Consider the following 20132-nt stretch of genomic DNA (forward strand, 5'->3'; position numbering starts at 1 on the left):
TTTCAAAATACAGGGCCTATGAAAAAAATCCGTATTAGACCCCTAATTTTTTTTTATATCTTTCTAATGGTGTAACTCAAATTTATGTGCAAAATTTTGCGTACCTGTAATTAGTCTTTTGTCGAAGGTCTATAACTGTAAAAAAAACCTTCATAACTTGGTTTTGAATTTTTTTTTTGAATTTTTTCAATACTTTTTTTAACTATACAATAAATTTGTCTATGATTAAAAAAAAATCAACTCTTTACGACTTATCCTTTAGAAAATAGCCTCTTTTTTCAATGTCGTGTTACCCCTATTTACCCTATAAAATCTTAATTTTTTTTTTCCTTAAACCTTCTCCTCTTATCAGGGATGGAAAATGGCATTTTTCAATTGTACTGAAAATTTTATTTCTATTGTACTGAAATGGGTACAATTGTATTGAAATGTATTTTTCACATGAGAAATTAATTTAAAATTTAAACAAAATGTTATATTTGCGAAAACTCTTAAATTTTCCATATACATACATTTCATTATTTTCTGCGTAAAAGAGTAATTTTTATTTAATTTCGGTATAAAATTATATGTGGGAAAAAGTATACATATATTGACAGCAGACTACAAATACCTATTAAAAAAAAATTATAAAATGCAAAAATTGTGAGGACCCAAAAATAAAAGTGCACTTTTGGTTTTTAGATTATAATATTTGCTGATTAATTTCGAAAAAAATAGAACAGCTTGATCAGTTTTATAAATATTTTCAATAAACAAGTCACTACACTCAAATTGTTACATTTCTTTTGGTTCAAAAAATATGAGAATAGATTAATTGTTAATGCTTTCAAATTCTTCTGTAGGTATTTGAAATCTTAGATTGCAAAAGAATTTTTAAGACACAGATTAAAAAATTGTATCGAATTTAGACAAGTTGTATTTTTGTACTCGAGCAAACTCATTTGTATCAAATTCGATACAATTGTATCGACTTTTCCATGCCTGCCTCTTATGCCTCTTTGATTTAAAAAAAAATTAAGAAAATAAGTCAGCCGGTGTGGCCGGTTAGCGAACGTACACAAAACCAAACTTCAATATAATAGATTCCATAAGTATAGGTAATGTAAAATATTATAAAATTTATTTTTATAATTACTTGGCACGTGTTACTATGACTGTGTGAATATGTCCTGTTGTTTTATAAGAAAAAAAAAGAGTGTGTGTACACATGTACACGCGACTGAAGTTATACTTCTCATTCAGTATATGTAAATGAATTTCATTTGATATTTTTAATTTCTATTATTAAATTAATTAATCTACACTTCGTTTTTTTTTACATTTTTATCAAGTGAACAATAAATTAATTCTTTCATCCTCCTTGCGTCCATGTAGTTTTCAATTTATTCTGTGAAATTTACTTATGTTTTAATATGGAACTTGCAGGGTTGCTACAAAGCTCAAAAGTGAGCTGAGCTCAGCTCACAGCTCAGCTTAAATTTTGAGCTAGCTCACTTTTGAGCTATGTACCATAGCTCAGCTCATTTGAGCTGAGCTGAAAGTGAGCTGAGCTGATGGTTGAGCTGAGCTGTCGGGTGAGCTGAGCTGTTGGGTGAGCTAAGGTAAAGTGAGCTGAGCTGTGATGGGTGAGAGGATACATTGATTTTTATTTGGAAAGTATAATGAAATATGAAGATATTTTAAACTTTTATAGAACACCATAGCTTAAGATGTTTGGTTCTAGTTATTAATGGAATTATTTTAACACATGGATATTTTTATAAATAAAACAAATAATTTTTCGTGATCTTTTCTCTTGGTTTTTTTAATAGTAAATATATTTCTATTTTTTTAGTAAAATATTTCTTTTTTTATCATAAAAAAAATTTCGGTACAATCCGGTTTTTCGAATTTTTTCAAAATTCCGAGAAAATCGAGTTTGAAAGTTGGGTTAAAATTTTTTTTCGAAAAATCCCCGAATCTTTGAACGCTCCTGGAAGCTAAACCGCTTGAGAGCAATTTTTGGGAGTGATGCCAAATGATAGCTTGTGCCATGGGACTACGCTTTGCACATTGTCAGATTTTTAAAAAATCGCCTTCCATGTTAAACCGCCACATCATGCCTATTTTTTCAGAATCGTCCTTATTTTTTTTTTACTTTTAAGTTCTCCCGGTTTGAGAACGCGTGGACCTACAGGGATGAGAGTTGTACCCAAATGTAGGTTAGAGTCCCCGCTACCTTTTGGCATCAACAAAATATTTTTTCATTTTCTTCAAAATTCCGAGATATAGGCGTTGGAAGTTGGGGCGCTCACTTTCAGCTCAGCTCAAATGAGCTAAGCTAGGGTACCTAGCTCAAATTTGAGCTGAGCTGAAATGTGAGCTTTTTGCAATCCTGGCAACTTGCCACATGGAAATTACCACATGCAACTTGTCACATGCAACTTGCCACAAGTAACTTGCCACATGCAACTTGCCACACGCAACTTGCCACATGCAACTTGCCACATGCAACTTGCCACATACAACTTGCCACATGCAACTTGCCACATGAAACATGTAACTTGCAACGTGTTGTGTGTTTTATGTTATTCGTTTATGCGGCGTACTGCATTTTTAAATACTAAAGTACTGCCTACTCTAAAGGTGAAACGACAGCCCTGCTACCCAGGGTGATCGCGTCATAATCCCTTTGACATTCTTGTCAAAAAGTAAATTTTCATACCCACCCTCCCATAAGAAGTATAACTTCAAAAAGATAAATTATGTAGCATCTCAGAACTAACTTTGAGGTACACGTAAATTATTAAAATCCATTTGATTATTTTCCTTAACGAAATTGATTTGTGACTCTTGTCAGAATATTCTCTTAGGCTTTGGGCAACTAACTCAGATATTTAATCTTAATCGTTCATCTTAATTTCTGCTATACCTAAGTATTTATTGTTTGGTTTATCTCATAAATTGATATTTGCTTCGGGATTTCAGGAGCCAAAAATATTAATAACTTTTGAGCTAAATCAGTTGGGTGCAAGTTACAAATATTTTTTTCTTATGAAAACAGAGTTCCTTAGGCTTCATTTTGTAAATAAACTTGAATTAGAACTGAAAAGTTACTTATTAGATAATAAAATAAATTCGATGTTACTTGTTCTTTTCTCAGAATTACCTGTGGAAATAATTTTATTGCTTCCTTTATTATTTTGTGTTTTAGGTTGATATTCTTGGAATCTTGTTTGAAGTGAAGAAAATGCTGTATATTAACTTAAATCAATCCTCCTTAGCTCCTTCTTGATTACCTGCGAACACAAAGAAAAGAAAATAAGATATCAAAATGATTTTTCCTTCTAAGAAATTCTTGTGGTTTATTTTTCTTAGGAATTCACTAGACTTCATAGTTTCCAAGAGATATTCTAAAATATGTCAACAATTTTCTTTTATAACCAAAAAAAAAAAAAATGTCAAAATTTTCTTTAGAAACCAATTATTTTTAAATTGGCCTTTTAAAAAGTCTATGTCGATAACCTTTAATCTATAACATTTTTGTTGATGATGATGGAAAACTCTTAGAATTATATTTAAAATAAATTGCATACCTATCTTTTTTGAGAGAGGTTGAAGAATAAGTTTTTGTTCGTTCACTTGAAAATATTTTCTGCTCTTCAAAAGAGAGAAGGTAGGTTGGTACCTATGTTATAATGGCCACAAAAAGTTTCCTCCTTCTAACTGCTGTAGACTTTTGTATACATTTTAAATACCTACTTTTATGTAGGTAAATTGTTTATATATAAATTTAAATTATAAGTTTTTCAGGATCAAATGCCATAGTTTTTTGGTCAAATTAAAAAGTTCACTTGATGATTTTGTTGAGAGAAAAAGAACTTAAAAAAACTTGGTTGAGGTAGTTTTAAATAATTTTTAATTGCTTCAAATTAAAATGTATTGTTCACAAAAAATTAGTTACGGTTTAATTCTTTTTTTCATTAGAACTTTTGATGGCTTGGTGTTTGAAAAGCTATACTTTTTTACCTCAGTTAAATTATATTTTTTAGGTTAAACCTATTTCGAACATTCAAACAAAAAACGTAGGTAATCAAAAATGTGGTAGAAAAAACTAATTAACTGAAAGTGATAAAGCTACACCAACACAATTATACTAAGCGGGTTTATACTTCCTTACCCGCTTAATTTAATCATTGTAACCAAATAAAATTGAAACATTCCAAAAACCTCCCCAAAATTGAAATTTAGTATTTGTGATGACCAACATCAACTCCATCGCTCGTTTCATTTTTCCAAATCCGATTAATAGTAAATAAGCTACGGGTCAAAGGTGCAAGTACAAAAAAAAAAAATAAACACAAGAATATCAAATAAATTAATTAGATTCCAATGCCAAAGTGAACCGCGATTTTCCACAGTTCGATTTAATGAGGCGGTTTTATACTCTGTGGCTAACCGAGGTGCTGATTTAATTCCCTCCATCATCAGCATCAACAAAAACCGCCAAATTGAAAATGCCACAAAAACCTAGACGACAACAACAACAATGGTGACGACGACACTGACAGAAACGGCGGTGACGAACAACGACGACGTCGATGCTCCCCCAGGACTAAAATTCTGGTTGAAGAAGTAACAACAACAATTTTCCATCATCACTTTTTCCTACTCCCGCACCTGCCTCAATACACCGTTGTATTTCTCTTCGTTATCCTGATTCCTAAACGGGGGAGTTAGAGTAGATTTAAAGGGAATTTAAATTACAACGGTATCTATGCTTCATTCATACATAACCGCAGGCACATCATCGCAGCCAGTTTGAGCCCTGAAGAGTTTTTGGAGCGGTTGGCGTTAAAAAGTTTCAAAAAAACACACATAATTGTGGGAATAGGGTGGGTGGCGCTGGTGACGGCAGAGAGGCGCGATATAGATTTTGGCAGGAGTTTTAATGGAATTTTCTTAGTTTTCTTTTATTCTGGGAATTATGTCATTTCGTCTTGTTTTAAACATTTTTTTTTTTTAATAATAGTGACAAATTTCCATCATTTTTTTCATTCAGAATAGCTATGTTCCCTCTCGCTTTCACTTTTATATGATTATGAGGAACAAAAAATTTAAATTTGTCCTGTCGAAGGTCCCTGTAACAGAATTTTAACAAAACATTTTTTTTATCATAATGAATTCGACCAGGGGTCATGTCATTTATTGGGGGATCTCTGAACGATGATGGCGCAATGAAAGAGAGAGGACATGTTTAATCAGTTTTGAAACATAAATGTATACAAGTTTCTTCTTTTCAAAAATGACAAACTTTTCTTGTTTTTCAAAGTTTTTTTTTTTTTTTATTTTCTTCTTTTTCTTGTGTCTTTGTTGAGGAAAACTTTGATTTAATCTTCTTTGAAACTTTTTTGTTCACAATATTTGTTGTGTGTTTTGTTACTTGATTGCCATTGCACTTGGAACCTTGAGAATAGAAAGATGGAGCAAAAGATTCTTTCAATTTTAATTAAAATAATTTTTTATGTTTATTTAATTAACAAAGAAAATTTAATAAAATTTTGCTTTTTCATTGAAGTTTAGGGGTTGAATAACACTGATATGATCAAATGTTAACACAGTCTGAGTTTCAAGAGAATAGGGAGATACTGATATCATAAGTTTAACATTTTTAAAATGAAAAAAAAAAATTGATGCTTGAACAACTGGCATTTTGGCTATAGTTGACTTGAAAAAAGAAAAGAATTAAAATGTCAAAATGTCCAAGATCAGAAATTTTTTAATCAAAAGCAAAACTTCACGAGTTTTTATGTTGGGTAGCAGATTTTAAATCAAACTCGGACAGTTCTTGTTTTTGTAAGAAAAACATCAAGAAAACGTATTTTTTAAGTTGTAGTAATTTTTGTTATTGATATTTGTGCCCTTGATTATGAAAGTGGACTAAGTCACTTTTTGCATTGGTTAAAGAAAAACATACATAATAATTTTCTTATAACGATTTAATTGTATTTCTTTTATGAAATCACTGAAGGAGCAAAAAAGAAATATATTTACTGCAATTTCGCGATCAAATAAACTTTACCATTTAAATAATAATTATTTTTAGGCTAGATTTGATGCCATTTTTAGGAGTGACTTAGTCCACTTTCATAATTAAGGGCACATTTGGCGTTCCGTCAAAATATGTCACGTGTCCTAGAGAGTTAAAACACAAAACTAAGAGTCCATTTCGTATCACTTTTATATCAACTATAAAGTTTAAACTCAAGCGGTCACGGGGGCGTATGTGTAACTTTTTTTTGAATCTATGTTAAGAAAGTGTTTTTTTTAAATTTTTTTTTTACATAATAAGCAATAAAAATAGTTTACATTTGTGTAATATTTTGATCATTTACATTTTAAAGTCAGGATTAGAAAAATCCAGAATATAGAGGACAAAATAGCTTTCATTTCGCTAGCTATTACTTGGATCGTTTGCAAAACTATACTAATACGAAATATTATAATAAAAAATTTAAGCTTGCGCATGGTATTTGAGTAATTGAATTTTCAGCTAAAATAAGTCTAAAGTTAGCGGAAAAAATCTGAAATTATTTAAAACAAAGGTTTGGCTGACATCCAAATTTGAAGCTTTTTGAATGCTTTTCAATTCCAAAGTCATCGTTTTTATCGCTGCAACAAGTAATTTTTCATTTAAATGCTAAGTTTAAAAAGTGCACTTCCCGTTTGCTCAGGCCAGTGCAGACATTTTGAAAGAATAACTTTTTAAATTTTTTTTTCTTGCCAGTAATTGAAAGTTTTAAAACCAAAATTTTGTATGCAAACCTCAATTATTTAACTCCAAAACTTTTAAAAATAACAAGGTCTTATGTCTTTTACATAAACTCAAAAGTATTATTTAAAAAACCAAAAAAATTGCGAAATTCTAAATTTGTTTTCAAAAATTTGAAGAAACCTAAATTCATATGAATTGATTAAACACCGATTTTGTAGCTGTATAAAATTTTTTGTTATTTAAGATTCCTCTAAAACAAAACGACACCTCACACATACATACATATGTAGTAAACAAAATTTAAAAAAAAGTTGCATTTTTTAATTTTTTCTTTTCTAGAAATTGTAGCTTTGCAAAAGTGCACTGTTAAGACTTCAAATTGAATAGGAAATGAATGAGGAAAGCTACAAAATTATTTTTTTCGCAATAATTTTTGTTTTAAGTTCCTAGAAAAGAAAAAAATTGAAAAATTCAAATTATTTTTTACCGTTAAATATTGCAACACTGCTTTTGTAATCAGTAAAAAGAAATATTTTGTGTTACCTATAAAATATATTTATTTCTGGAAATAGAAATTAATAATATTTCAAAACTTTAACATAACTAATGGTTTTTTGAAGCTTACTTCAATTTGTGACTCTTGATTTGGATTTACGGAAAATATGTATAATATGTATAATTTTTGGATTTTGAACATTTTTGAAGACAATTCAAATCACATAATAAAATTTTTGGTCCTGACTTTTTTTTGGTTGTTTTTGCCGACCAGTGTTATCTGCAAAATATTTTATGACCCTTTTTCCGATACCAACCATCAGTGTTGTGTTTGCTATACAAATTTTGAAAAAATGTAAAATTTAAAAAATATTGGTCCTTAATTGGTCCCATAAACCTTACAACAGGTGCAACAACTTTTTAGGGTAATGAATAGTTGAATACAATGCAGATCTGTGCCAAAGAACAAAAAGGTATCCATCCTTTAAGCCAATGAAAGTACAATCAATTCAGATGACCGATATGGAAATCTTAGCTTTTTACTATTGGCGCCTAAGACTAGATGTTTTTCGTAACATTGCTTTTCAAACAACATCAATTTTTTGGAAATCGAATAGTTCTCTCTGGATGAGGGACCCATTTCTCCACAATTTCTGTCCGTTTTTGCACAACGAGTAGATATTAAAAGTGAATTTCCTCAAAACAGCGAAAAAGAGCTTAAAATTTTCTGACTGATACCCACCAAAATTTACATATAGAACTAAACTTAAGAGCATAACCATGATCATTTAAAAGTTTCTCAATTCACAGACTATAATATAATCTTTGGTAAGAGTTCATTCCATTCCATCCTATTCATTCATCACCCAGACTATAAAACCAAAAGTCCTTAAATCGAAAAGGGATATTAAAAACTTTTTAAGAACCCGAACAGAAAAAAACTAAGAAAAAAGAACGAAAACAAACCTAAAATAATCCATAACATTCCGGTTATATTTCCGCAAGCAGACAACAACATTTCAGCATGAATATAATTCCGCCTCCTTTAACTACCCGCTAATGTTCTCTATAAAATTGTTAAACAAGCTCCTCTCCATACTCCCGAATTTCAACACCCTTCTGTTAAACAAAGTCCCAGAAACACAGAAAAAAAAAAGGAAACACAACAAAAAGTAAAAAAAAAAAAAATGGGAAAACGGAAAACCCTCCTTGGTTCTGTAATTAATTTCGAAATAAATTGAAAATTCAGCAATGGAAATATCCTTCCTGTTCTTTCAATGCATTATACGATGTTGATGGGAGAGAAAACAGAGAAAAGGAAAGGAATCTCTTACAGCAAAATACTTTGCTGTCAAGTCAAGGCTGATTTTTGTTAGCTTAGGGCAAAATTAGTGGCATCAACATTTGCATTTGTAGCAATTTAAACAAAATTTACAGAAAATTAAACATCCCCTTCTCTTTCCCTCCCATAGTTATATTTAAACCTTTAATTCACACACACATGTTGTTATCCTGTTTCCTCTGTTTTATATATAATTTTTCTTCTTCTTATTTCTTATAATTTTGAAGCTCACCTTTGATGTCGGCTATGTGCGTCAAGCTTATGACATTTCCATGGATGTGGTTGTTTATGAAAAATCCACAGGAGGGCGCTCAAACTGCCATACGCCTTTCTACTGATCCACAACTGAAGCATGTTACTGGCGAATACTTTAAGTAAGCTTTTATAATAACAAAACAAAAACATAGAAAGGACTATAAGGACTCTCTTTTCATGAAATTAATTAAAATCCTTTTTCTTGTGTATATTTTGATTGTAGCGATTGTGAGATAGCAACACCATCAGAGATGGCAAAGGACAAGGAACTGGCAAAGAGATTATTCATGGAAACAATGCGGGTACTGAAGTTGACAGGTGGCGATGATGAAAAGGATTAGCACAAGGATGCCTCAAAACAATTTTATTATAATAAATTTAACAATGTTTAAAAGACTTTACAAAATATACTAGTAGAGACGATGATGATGGAAGAAGAAGATGGTTGAATATTATTATAATATTGAAGAAGAGGATGGAAGAGAGACTTTTTGTTTGAGCAAATATACATAGGTAAAGATTTTGACTTGAGGCTTGAGGGTTTATTTTGGTTTCATTTAATTGACAATTGATTGGTTTGTGCGGTTGATTTCTTGAATATAGTTGTCATTATTCAGGTGGAAAATCAAAGAGCCAAAGGTTGATAGAATCTCATCTGTCACTCATCACTCAGTCATCGTTAGCTTAGAAACATAAATTTAGTTCTTGAAGAAAATTTAATATTTTTGTTATAAATTGGTTTGAAAATTGAAGTTCTTGGTTTTTCCAGAAGAAATCATTGAAAACTTGATTGATTTTAGAATTAAAAAAATTTAAGACAACTGAACACATTTTTGAAGCTAGTGAAAAAAAAAAACTTCAAAATTTAAGGCAGCTTGATCTCTAGACGATTGCGTCCTATAGAATAGTCCACATCAAGTCGTAAAAGCAGATCGCACCTTTAACCTGATTTAGCGTTGAAGAGTTTAAGAGGTTGGGCACAGGTTTTCATTCGGAGTTCCTTACCAAAATATTCTAAAAATTCATTACACAGTTTCCTGAGTATTAACATGTATTTGAAAAACCCTAGCTACATCGCACAGTGGGGGAGAAATGGTGGTTTCGTGATATTAATTATCACATATCAACAACGTTCTTGATGATGAGACTAAGATATACTTTTCTAAAGGTTTTTGGTGTGCTGAACTCGAATCAAAAACATCCTATCAGCTCCCGTTTTTGAAATATTACCGTTAGAAGTTGCAAAAATTACTACTTTTGAGGTTAATTATTTTAAAAAGAAAGAGGATTGCAACTACGGCTTATTTTGTTTGTATTTTCAATATTTGATTATACTGAACATATTATACAGTTTTCTCTTCCAAAAAAAGTGTTTTAAAGGAATCAGCGCCACTTTTCCAAACAGTAAAAAATCGTAAATAGTTCTTATACCAATACTTAAAATATAGGTATTATAGTTTTTTATTTTATTTATTAGTTCTGGAGATGATGTTGCTTCGCCGACCAAATTGGCTTGTTGATTTTTACCATCAGCTCGTAGGCTCATTTGAGTTGCGAAAATAAGTTCTGTTGTTGGAACAGTACTTCGTAAATGTGCAGTTCGAATCCGTTTTGTCTGCAAACTGCTTGACTCAAAATCAAGTGAGGGGCGTCCAACAGGTGGACGGTATTTTTTGAAAATTATAATTTCATTAGGGGCCAGTTTTTTCGTTGGACAAAAATATTTGTTTTGTTCGGTTTGAACGAGTCTATTTTGTTTTAAATTGGTGTTTAAAATTTCGTATTTTGAAAGTTAAATTATTGGTATTACTAGAACCACAAAAAGTTTCATTTTTTAAATAGCATTCAATGTCTTTGAATTTATCATCGAAACTTTTTTTGTTGCTTGAAAAATAAAGTGCAATCATTTTTTTTCTTGAAACATGAAATTCATTTAAATCTAAAAACAAGTAGGAAATTACAAAACGAAAAATTGGTTATAATAATAAAATTAAATAGTTAAATCTATTTAAACTCCTATAAATAGCAAAATAAAATTTAGCAGGGGTTATACTATGTTTTCATTTCGAATACTTAAGCAAAAGAAATAATTGGTATTTAAACATTTTTAAACAGTTTTTTGTTTCACAAATATTGCTAAATGATGTTTACGAAACCAACTTCGTGACTTAATCATTATTGCAACCAGAGACTATGCAAAAAGAGACTATGGACTATTTCTCATAAATAAAAGCAAATTTTTTGTTTAAATGACGCATATAAAATTCAAAAATAACTTAATCTCTTTTAAAACAATAACAAAAGTAAGAAAAAGTGGCTACCATTAATTTTTACGAAATAGAAATTATTTTTAAAATTTTTTTTTTACTTTAATTCCTTCTAAGCCGATTTCAAAAATTAAAAAAAAAATATTTTAGGCAAACATTTAGCAAAGGTGTTTATACGGGCTAATAGAGTTTTTACTGATCATGATTTCTCTATTTTTAGACCTGCTAAATATTTGCCTAAACAGAAGATTTTGAGAAAAAACTAAAAAACGATTTTTTAAGAATTCATTATTTTCTGATTCAATTTTTTAATATAAGAAATTTTTTTTTGATTTTTTTTAAAGAAGAATAGTAATTTACATACCTTCGGTTATGAGAGACATTTTTATTTTATTTTTTTTTATCCAAAAACTTTTGATTTTAAACAAAAAACAAAAGAACACCTTTTTTATCACATATTAAAAACTGAACTTTTGCTCTTTAACACTCAACTTCAATCGCATGACTAATAAATAAATCATAGACTTTGAACAAAACAAATATGCTCAAGAAGAAAAGATTTTTTGTTAATTTTATTTGTATTCTTACAAAACAAAAATAAAAGGATGTTTACTTTAATTTAAAAGGATTTTTTCTTTTGGCATTATTAAGAAAATTTTCTCGTTTTTTTTTTAAATACGGCAAAAAACTATGAAGAAATATGTTAACTTAATTTCATTTGCTATTGGCATGTATTGTTTCTCCGTGTACTTTTTAAACCATCAGCTGCCAAAGGTTTAAGTTATTTATATTGGTTTCGGTTCTGAATTAGGTTGCAAGTTGCAATTCAAATAAACCTTACTGCGATTAGTAGAAGCAAGGTGCGACAACGACGTGTGACCCCGAAAATTCCCTACGTGAAATCAGTCCTTTTTTATTTTTTTATTTTTTCAGGAGTGGTTAATTTTATTTTGTTAAAAGAATTACTGGCTGAATTATTGCCGATGAACGTTGCATCCTGATTCAGTTAACATAGTAGTCTGCATAGTAGTTAACATAAGTTTCTCAGTTTTTTAGGCTTGTTTGATTACTCATAAGATGCAGTACTCCTAAAAAAAATGGCTTGGTGGTGGAGGCTGGATTTGAACTCAAAACCTCGGGCATGGTAGGCGATTACACTTACAATGGGTAATCTCTAAGGGGCATAGGGGCTCAAATGCACATGCGTACTTTTGTGTACCTTCCTTTTCAGTTCCTAACAGCCTTTCCTAAGTTGCAGTGAATCTTTCTTGACTGATTTATATTGCTCGAATTTTATTGGAAATTATTATACGATAGTTAAGTTATACGATTCACATCCAGTATCAACAGAAATATTATATAGTTTAAGTACTTAATATTTCTGTTCATACTGAATGTAAATCGTATAACTTAAGCGGTAAATTCTTATACAAAGTTTTATAATATATATTAGGCATGTTGACATAGCGGGAAGACGTTGTGCTTGCCAATAATAGTCTGGGTGGTACTGTGACGGGATATTCATGAGCGTGGGTACTGTTGCGGGTTTTCGTTGCTGATCGTTGATATCGGTGTTTCTGATACGAGATGCCGATTTTTTGGCCATGGCATAGCCACGGATGGACGGTTATAAATATATTAATTGAAAGCGGTAGTGGAGTAAAATAATATGAGTTAAAAAAAAAAAAATTTGCGCTTGCCCATGTTAATTCCATGAATGGTTCCATTGTTTGTAACAGTTATGTAACAGTTATCTTGTGGTTTTTTTAGTTCTTTGATCTTGTTACAGATCTCATCTTCCTTGAGGGTTTGAGGACGCAGCTGGAAATTTATTGCCTTCCGACAAGCAGCAGAGCTCTCAAACGATAAAATCAAATTCATATCAATATTACAGAAAGATCCATTCATAGCTCTTTGGTAATCCTATTAACAGTTGTGCTTACATCCAGAAACATTTCATGGTTGATTTCAAGACCCCTTTCATTTTCATACGATACATAGACCAAATAACTTTATTCCTTCAGATCTACGAAAATCGATAGAATCCATTAAATTTTTCAATAGAAATGGTACCGTTGCCATTAAGCTTCGTTCCTTTCTAGAACCTTTAGCAAGTATTTTCCTTATTCGAAATATCTAATCCAACAATAAAGAAGACAAAATCTGATATATGCAATTTAAAGTATACTAATAAATGACTATCCAAAGTTGAAAAATCAAAGATAAATTTGTCAAATTTAAAAGATTCAAAGTCTTGAAACTATAAGATAAATTATCTTCCCTTGGAGCATCCACTTTATGCTGAATTCCAATACAAAATTGAGAAAAACCCTTCCATACCGTCAGACCCAAGCAACCCAAACACGCACGCCCTAGATTAATTATTAAGGACTTCTTTCATAATTCATTTTGCCAACATCCTAAAGGATTTGAATTCCTGACACACAACAGTAAACAGAGAAGTCAGTATCCTTTTCTATAATAGTTTCATGGAGTGAAAGCCAAGTAGTGTCCAGTCAGACATTTTTAGGTTACAACAATTTCTGTTGTGTCCTGTTTTTGGTGTCCTTCTTCTTTTCCAACATCGTCATCCCTTTTTTTTTCGTTTGCAGAATCTCTTCAATCCCCAAAACAATAACACAATGGCACGTCATGTGTTTCTGGTTCGTGCACCTGCAGCTGGCAACAATATTCCTTGTGTCAGCGCTTAATTTGATTTTATTACAAAACCCCAAAACTTTGCACACATCTGCAATTGCAATTCAATTAAAAGTTGCAGCTTGCAGCATGCTCTACTATTTTCCATTCAGCTTCAGTTTTTACCGCTGAAATTTCTATACTGTGTGAGTGTGTTCGTGTTTTCCTCTTGAAATTGTGGCAGATTTAGAAGAAGAGAGAGGGTGTGTTGTGTTTGAGGTTGAACCTGAGCATCGCGAATCTATTTATACTCTCCTGAGGCGACTGCGGTCATTGCAATTGGGATGGTGCCGCAGTGGCACTGATTTATAGAAACGTAAACAGTTCAACTGTTAAGTGATATATGTGGTATTGTGGCCCGATATATAACGCTCTGGCTGTGATGGAGACGTAGCGTCGACCACCACCATTCTCCACGCTCCACGGGGATGGTTCAATAAAAATCCCACCGGCTGCGGGTCCATATTTCTATGTGGTGCCTCATATTCGGCGGAGTAGATTTTCCGATTTTCATAAAGCGGATTGGGGATTCTCTAAACAAACAATACGCAAAACGAAGGGGGTAGAAATATTGCACTTTTAATTGACAGTGTGTTTTGACGGAATTCAAGTCGGCCAATGTGACAGTTGGAATGGTGATTGTTTTAGAATTTTGAAAAGAGATTTTGAGAAAAGGTCAAATGTCCCTTGAAGACTTACAATGATTATTATGGATTAGTTTAAGCAGAAAATAGTTATCATACCTGTTTGTCAAGTTAGATTTTCTTCTCAAAACAATAATAGTGTTTGGGATGTATAGGATATTTTCAAAAACATCAATATAACATTCCTTTTGTTTTTGAATTGAATTTGAATATAAATTCCGATTAAAATGCCTTTGGGCTATAAAGCCGATATAAAATAATATTCTAATTTCAATCGATTTGATTTCTATAATTTGATTTGATGTATTGGAGATTATACAATATAATTTATTCCAACAAATAAAAGGAAACCATAATACCGTAAATAATCACTCAGATAATGTTTTTTCGTTAGGTATACAAATGAATCGAAACTATATCTCTATGGTCAATTATCCTATCAAATATTGATGCATAATAAATACAATCAATTGATGATAATAATTTTAATGAGATAAATATACAATTACCAGATTATTTAAAACGGCAATTGTGACAAAGATATTTTAAATTATAAAGTAATTTTAATGTTTATTTTTTGGAATCAAAAAAGTGATTCAATACGATCTCTTCTATTTTGGTCGTCTGTCTGCATTTACTTATTATAGTTTCTCGATTAAGGAACATTCTGGTTAAAAAGGAAGATAGGTAGGTACAGAAAGAAATTTTAGTGACTGATTAGGATGTCAGATAATAGAAAAATGTATGTATATTAGGGTGGATCAAAAAAATCGAAATTAGTTTTTTCGATTTTGTGCTCCGAAAAATCGATTCCTAGACACCTATAGAATATACACACCAAATATGAGCTCTTTGTATTAATAGGAAGGTCCTCCGCTTCTCAATTTTCGATTTTTACATCAAGCTTCTACTAAAAAAAATCATTTTTTTTATTAATTGACTTTTTAGCAGATACGAATATCTTCTAAACGGTTAAAGCAATCAATTTGATGCCAAGAAATTTTTTGTAGAACGTTTAAGCTTCTACAAGAATACATCTTGTTTATTTGAAAATAATGAAATTTCAGTAAATTGGAAAATTTTTTAAAGTAAAAATTGTTTTTATAATTTTTTTTAACTTTGATCTCGAATATCTTTAGAATGGTAAGATAAATGAAAAAAGTTAACAAGACCTTTCTTGTGGAGCAATCTGTTTCCTACAAGAATATGTCATGAGCGTTTGATTATTATAATTTTTCAATTTTTTACAAAATTAAGAACAAAAAACGAATTTTAAAAGATTTTCTCGATTTTTGGAACTCAAATATCTACTAAACGGTTAGATAAACGAAAAAAGTGTTTATAGCCTTTTTTGTAGAGCGTTGAATTTTCTACAAGAATATGTATAGAAATTTGCTCAAAAGTCAATTAATAAAAAAATGATTTTTTTTTAGTAGAAGCTTGATGTAAAAATCGAAAATTGCGAAGCGGAGGACCTTCCCCTTAATATAAAGAGCTCATATTTGGTGCAATTGATTTCTCGGAGTACAAAATCGAAAAAATGAATTTCGAATTTTTTGACCCACCCTGATTTAGGTATGTATTAGGATGGGTCACAATTGTATGGAGAAATTTTTTTTGCTGATTTTTTTACGGACACAGTGATGAAAAGGTGCCAAACTGTGAATGGAACAATAATATAAAGTTTGGTTATTTCGGTTATTTATGGAATATTCCCAACAATGTTGTACCATTTTGAAAAGAGAATTGAACACACCAACTTTTAAGGCAACTTGCCGAAACATCGTATTGCATTTTTTTTACACTATGGCTCAGTGAATTAGAGTCATGTAAAATTTTTTAGTACTAAGTTGGGTAAAAAAGTAATGCATTTGAAAGCAGGGTTATTCAAGGTTCTGTAACAAAAGAAAAAAATGAGAAAAATTAAGATTTGTAGTCACGGCACATGAAAAACTGTCACAGGGTGACCATTTTTTCGACTTTTTTTCAAATGCCCATAACTCCCAAAATATGTGGCTGCGATTTTTTTTTTTATTATTTTTCTGATAACTGTCACCACCTACCCTATCTACCGTTTTCGTTTCGACATTAACTTTTGGGACACCCTGTATATTCTCCTGTCTGTGGTGGTGACAGTTGAATACCGTTTAAGCATAATTTTAAATTTTGTATCAAAATCAGTATGTATAACGACAAAAATAACCAACCTACTACAATATATCAAAAATGCAAACTACGCCACTGCCTTAATCAAAAGTTCTTAAAATTGTTTCTTAGAGAGTGTTTTTAAAGCTCATTTGTAAAGCAACGAAAGCTGTTTTAAGTTAAAAGCTGTTCGAATGAGAGCTTTATAGTGCTTACTAAAGAAAGGGAATAAATAATTCCCTTAATGATATATTAATCAAATATGGCGTTGAAACGAATTATTCTGAAATTTAATCTTAATCTCAAAATGTCTATATCAAATTTGATGTGTTTTCAATGCGAAATTGACCTATTATAAATCTTTAAATAGTTTAATTATATTATTCTACTACTATTTTGGTAGTAATAGAAGATACTATTGTGCATCACCACCGATAGATGGCCACCTGTTTTTTGTATTCGTGGGGGAAAATAACGCTAGGCTTAAAGTTCACTATCGCATCATTCATGGGGAAAAGCTTTTACAGTTTATGTTTTGAAATCTAATTCACAAACCAGGTATTATTTGAAGAGAAAATAAGCTTTGTTTGATTTAAAGAATAATAGGAAAAATTTTAACTAAATGGTCAACAACACAAATCATAAATGTGTGGTTTCGAAAATGATTTTTCAAAAAAAATAAAAAAAAAATGAAATTAAAAAAAGTGTTTCAGTGAAAACAGTTAGAGTCAGTTGGGGTAAGTGCGCGCACTTTTCACTTTAAGGCGAAATTGTGAAGATTCTGTAAGAGATATCAGCATAATGTTTTTTAGATTTGATAAACCTATACTTTGGGAACAAGAAATCACAGAAAAAAAGTTTTTTAGTTTAAATATTTCATATGATTAAAAACAAAAACCAAATGAAGTCGAAGTGCGCACTCTTGTCCCAAAGTCAGGGTAAGATCGCGCAAAATCTTGGGTAAGACCGCGCACATAATTTTAATAGGAATCTTGACAGTTTACGGCAACTAAATGTCTAAAAACTTAATGTTATACTTAGTTAAACAAAACTTTATTTCAAAACTTTCAAGTTTTCACTAAAATGAATGAAATTGTTAATGAAAAAAAAAATAAATTCAAATATAAAAACTTAAACTTTATTTATAAAAGAAAAAAAAAAACAATAAAATATTTCGAATTAAATTAGAAGATTACGGCTTTTTTTTTTTGGAATTGATGAATAACAGCCTTCGTTTTTCAAAATTCAAGTTTCAAATGTTTCTGTCCTGTTGAAAAAAGAAAAGTTTAATATGGGGAGAAGTGCGCGTTCTTACCCACAAATGGACTGCGCGATTTTACCCACAAAGGTACTTTTTTTTCTATTTACCAAATTTATAATAAATACAACAAAATCTTACAAATCTTTGACTTTAATCAAATGTACACATAGTCCAAAAAGTCTCCGTACAGCTACAATTTTTTAATTTTTTCCTTAAAATACTGAATTTAAGATATCGAAATTTTTTGTAAAGTACTCGGAATGATAGAGAGTATATCAAAAAATAAATGTTTAACAAAATTATACCATTTTTGTTTAAAAAAATTAAAATAACAAAAATTCATAGTACAAAGAGGGAAAAAAAAGGAACAAAAAAGTCTCCGTACAGTTTATTTTTTTGACTAGCTTGTGTTGAAAAAAACTAAATAAAAGTCATTTTAAGGTAAAAATAAATTTATGACTAGTAGGACTTCCTCTGATCTTGACCACATCCTGCAATCTGTTTCTAATCGAATGGACAAGCTTGGCGGTCATATCTGGAGAAATTTTGTTCCATTCGTCAAGTAGGATCGTTTTGCGGTCTTTTTTGTTGGCTATTGTATGCTGACGAACCTTTTTTTTCTACGTTAACCCATAGGTGCTCAATAAGATTCAGGTCTGGAGAAGAAGCGGAATGTTTAACGTTCGTACTAACATTGCACAAATTTTAAGGATTCAGAGCAGTTTTGGACTTTCAACACACCATACGACGTCCATCTGAACCGAGGATGTTGTATTTACTTTCGTCAGTAAGTATAAACTAGTTGCAGAACGAATTTTCTGGTACTTTATAAAAATTTCGATATCTTAAATTCAATATTTTAAGGAAAAAATATAAAAAATTGTAGCTGTACGGAGACTTTTTGGACTATGTGTAAATATGCACAATTCCAAAATATGTACTACTCTCGGTATATAATGCTCCCACGCCGACGCTACACACTTTTCCCGCACAACTTTTTTTTTTGTTTGAGCCGGGTTTTTTCAACCCGCTTTTAAAATAAAATGGAGCTGAGCACACAATCACGATGGCCATCACTTATTGACGTCTTATTAAGCGCTGATTTCCTCATTTTTCGTTTTAGTTTTTTGAAGTTATACTTCTTATGGGAGGGTGAGTATGAAAATTTACTTTTTGACAAGAATGTCAAAGGGATTATGACGCGATTACCCTGGGTAGCAGGGCTGTCGTTTCACCTTTAGAGTAGGCAGTACTTTAGTATTTAAAAATGCAGTACGCCGCAGTACTGCAAACATAAAACACACAACACGTTGCAAGTTATACATGTTGCATGTGGCAAGTTGTATGTGGCAAGTTGCATGTGGCAAGTTGCATGTGGCAAGTTGCGTGTGGCAAGTTCCGTGTGGCAAGTTGCATGTGACAAGTTGCATGTGGTAATTTCCATGTGGCAAGTTGCCAGGGTTGCAAAAAGCTCACATTTCATCTCAGCTCACAGCTCAGCTCAAATTTGAGCTAGCTCACTTTTGAGCTAGGTACCATAGCTCAGCTCATTTGAGCTGAGCTGAAAGTGAGATGAGCTGAAAGTGAGCGCCCCCAACTTCCAACGCCTATATCTCGGAATTTTGAAGAAAATGAAAAAAAAATTTTTGATGCCAAAAGGTAGCGGGGATTCTAACCTACATTTGGGTAAAACTCTCATCCCTGTAGGTCCACGCGTTCTCAAACCGGGAAAACTTAAAAGTAAAAGAAAAAATAGGCACGATTCTGAAAAAATAGGCATGATGTGGCGGTTTAACATGGAAGGCGATTTTTTAAAAATCTGACAATGTGCAAAGCGTAGGCTCATGACACAAGCTATCATTTGGCATCATTTCCAAAAATTGCTCTCAAGCGGTTTAGCTTTTAGGAGCGTTCAAAAATTCGGGGATTTTTCGAAAACAAATTTTACCCCAACTTTCAAAGGCGATTTTCTCGGAATTTTGAAAAAAGTCGAAAAACCGGATTGTACCACTATCGGGTAGCTGAGAATATAAGCATATGGCACCACTCCCCTGTCTCTAGATCAAAGCGTTCGAACGCCTATATCGCGGAATTTTGAAGAAAATGAAAACAATTTGTTTGATGCCAAAAGGTAGCGGGGACTCTAACCTACATTTGGGTACAACTCCCATCCCTGTAGGTCCACGCGTTCTCAAACCGGGAGAACTTAAAATTAAAAAAAAATTAGGCACGATTCTGATAAAATAGGCATGATGTGGCGGTTTAACAT

The 20132-nt window shown here is 31.3% G+C and overlaps 1 protein-coding gene across 1 annotated transcript in view; it reads left to right on the top strand.

Moving 5' to 3' along the window:
* LOC129916112 (retinol dehydrogenase 13) overlaps positions 1 to 9330 on the top strand; it is a 31403-nt gene extending 22073 nt beyond the window's left edge. Inside the window, exons 4-5 of the mRNA XM_055995900.1 lie at positions 8822 to 8968; positions 9073 to 9330. Of these exons, the coding sequence (XP_055851875.1) occupies positions 8822 to 8968; positions 9073 to 9190 (265 nt within the window). The 3' untranslated portion in view covers positions 9191 to 9330. The remainder of the gene's footprint in view (positions 1 to 8821; positions 8969 to 9072) is intronic.
* Positions 9331 to 20132: the final 10802 nt, after the last annotated feature.

The sequence above is a fragment of the Episyrphus balteatus genome, chromosome 3, assembly GCF_945859705.1.
Source record: "Episyrphus balteatus chromosome 3, idEpiBalt1.1, whole genome shotgun sequence".
In the NCBI taxonomy this organism is placed as follows: domain Eukaryota; kingdom Metazoa; phylum Arthropoda; class Insecta; order Diptera; family Syrphidae; genus Episyrphus; species Episyrphus balteatus.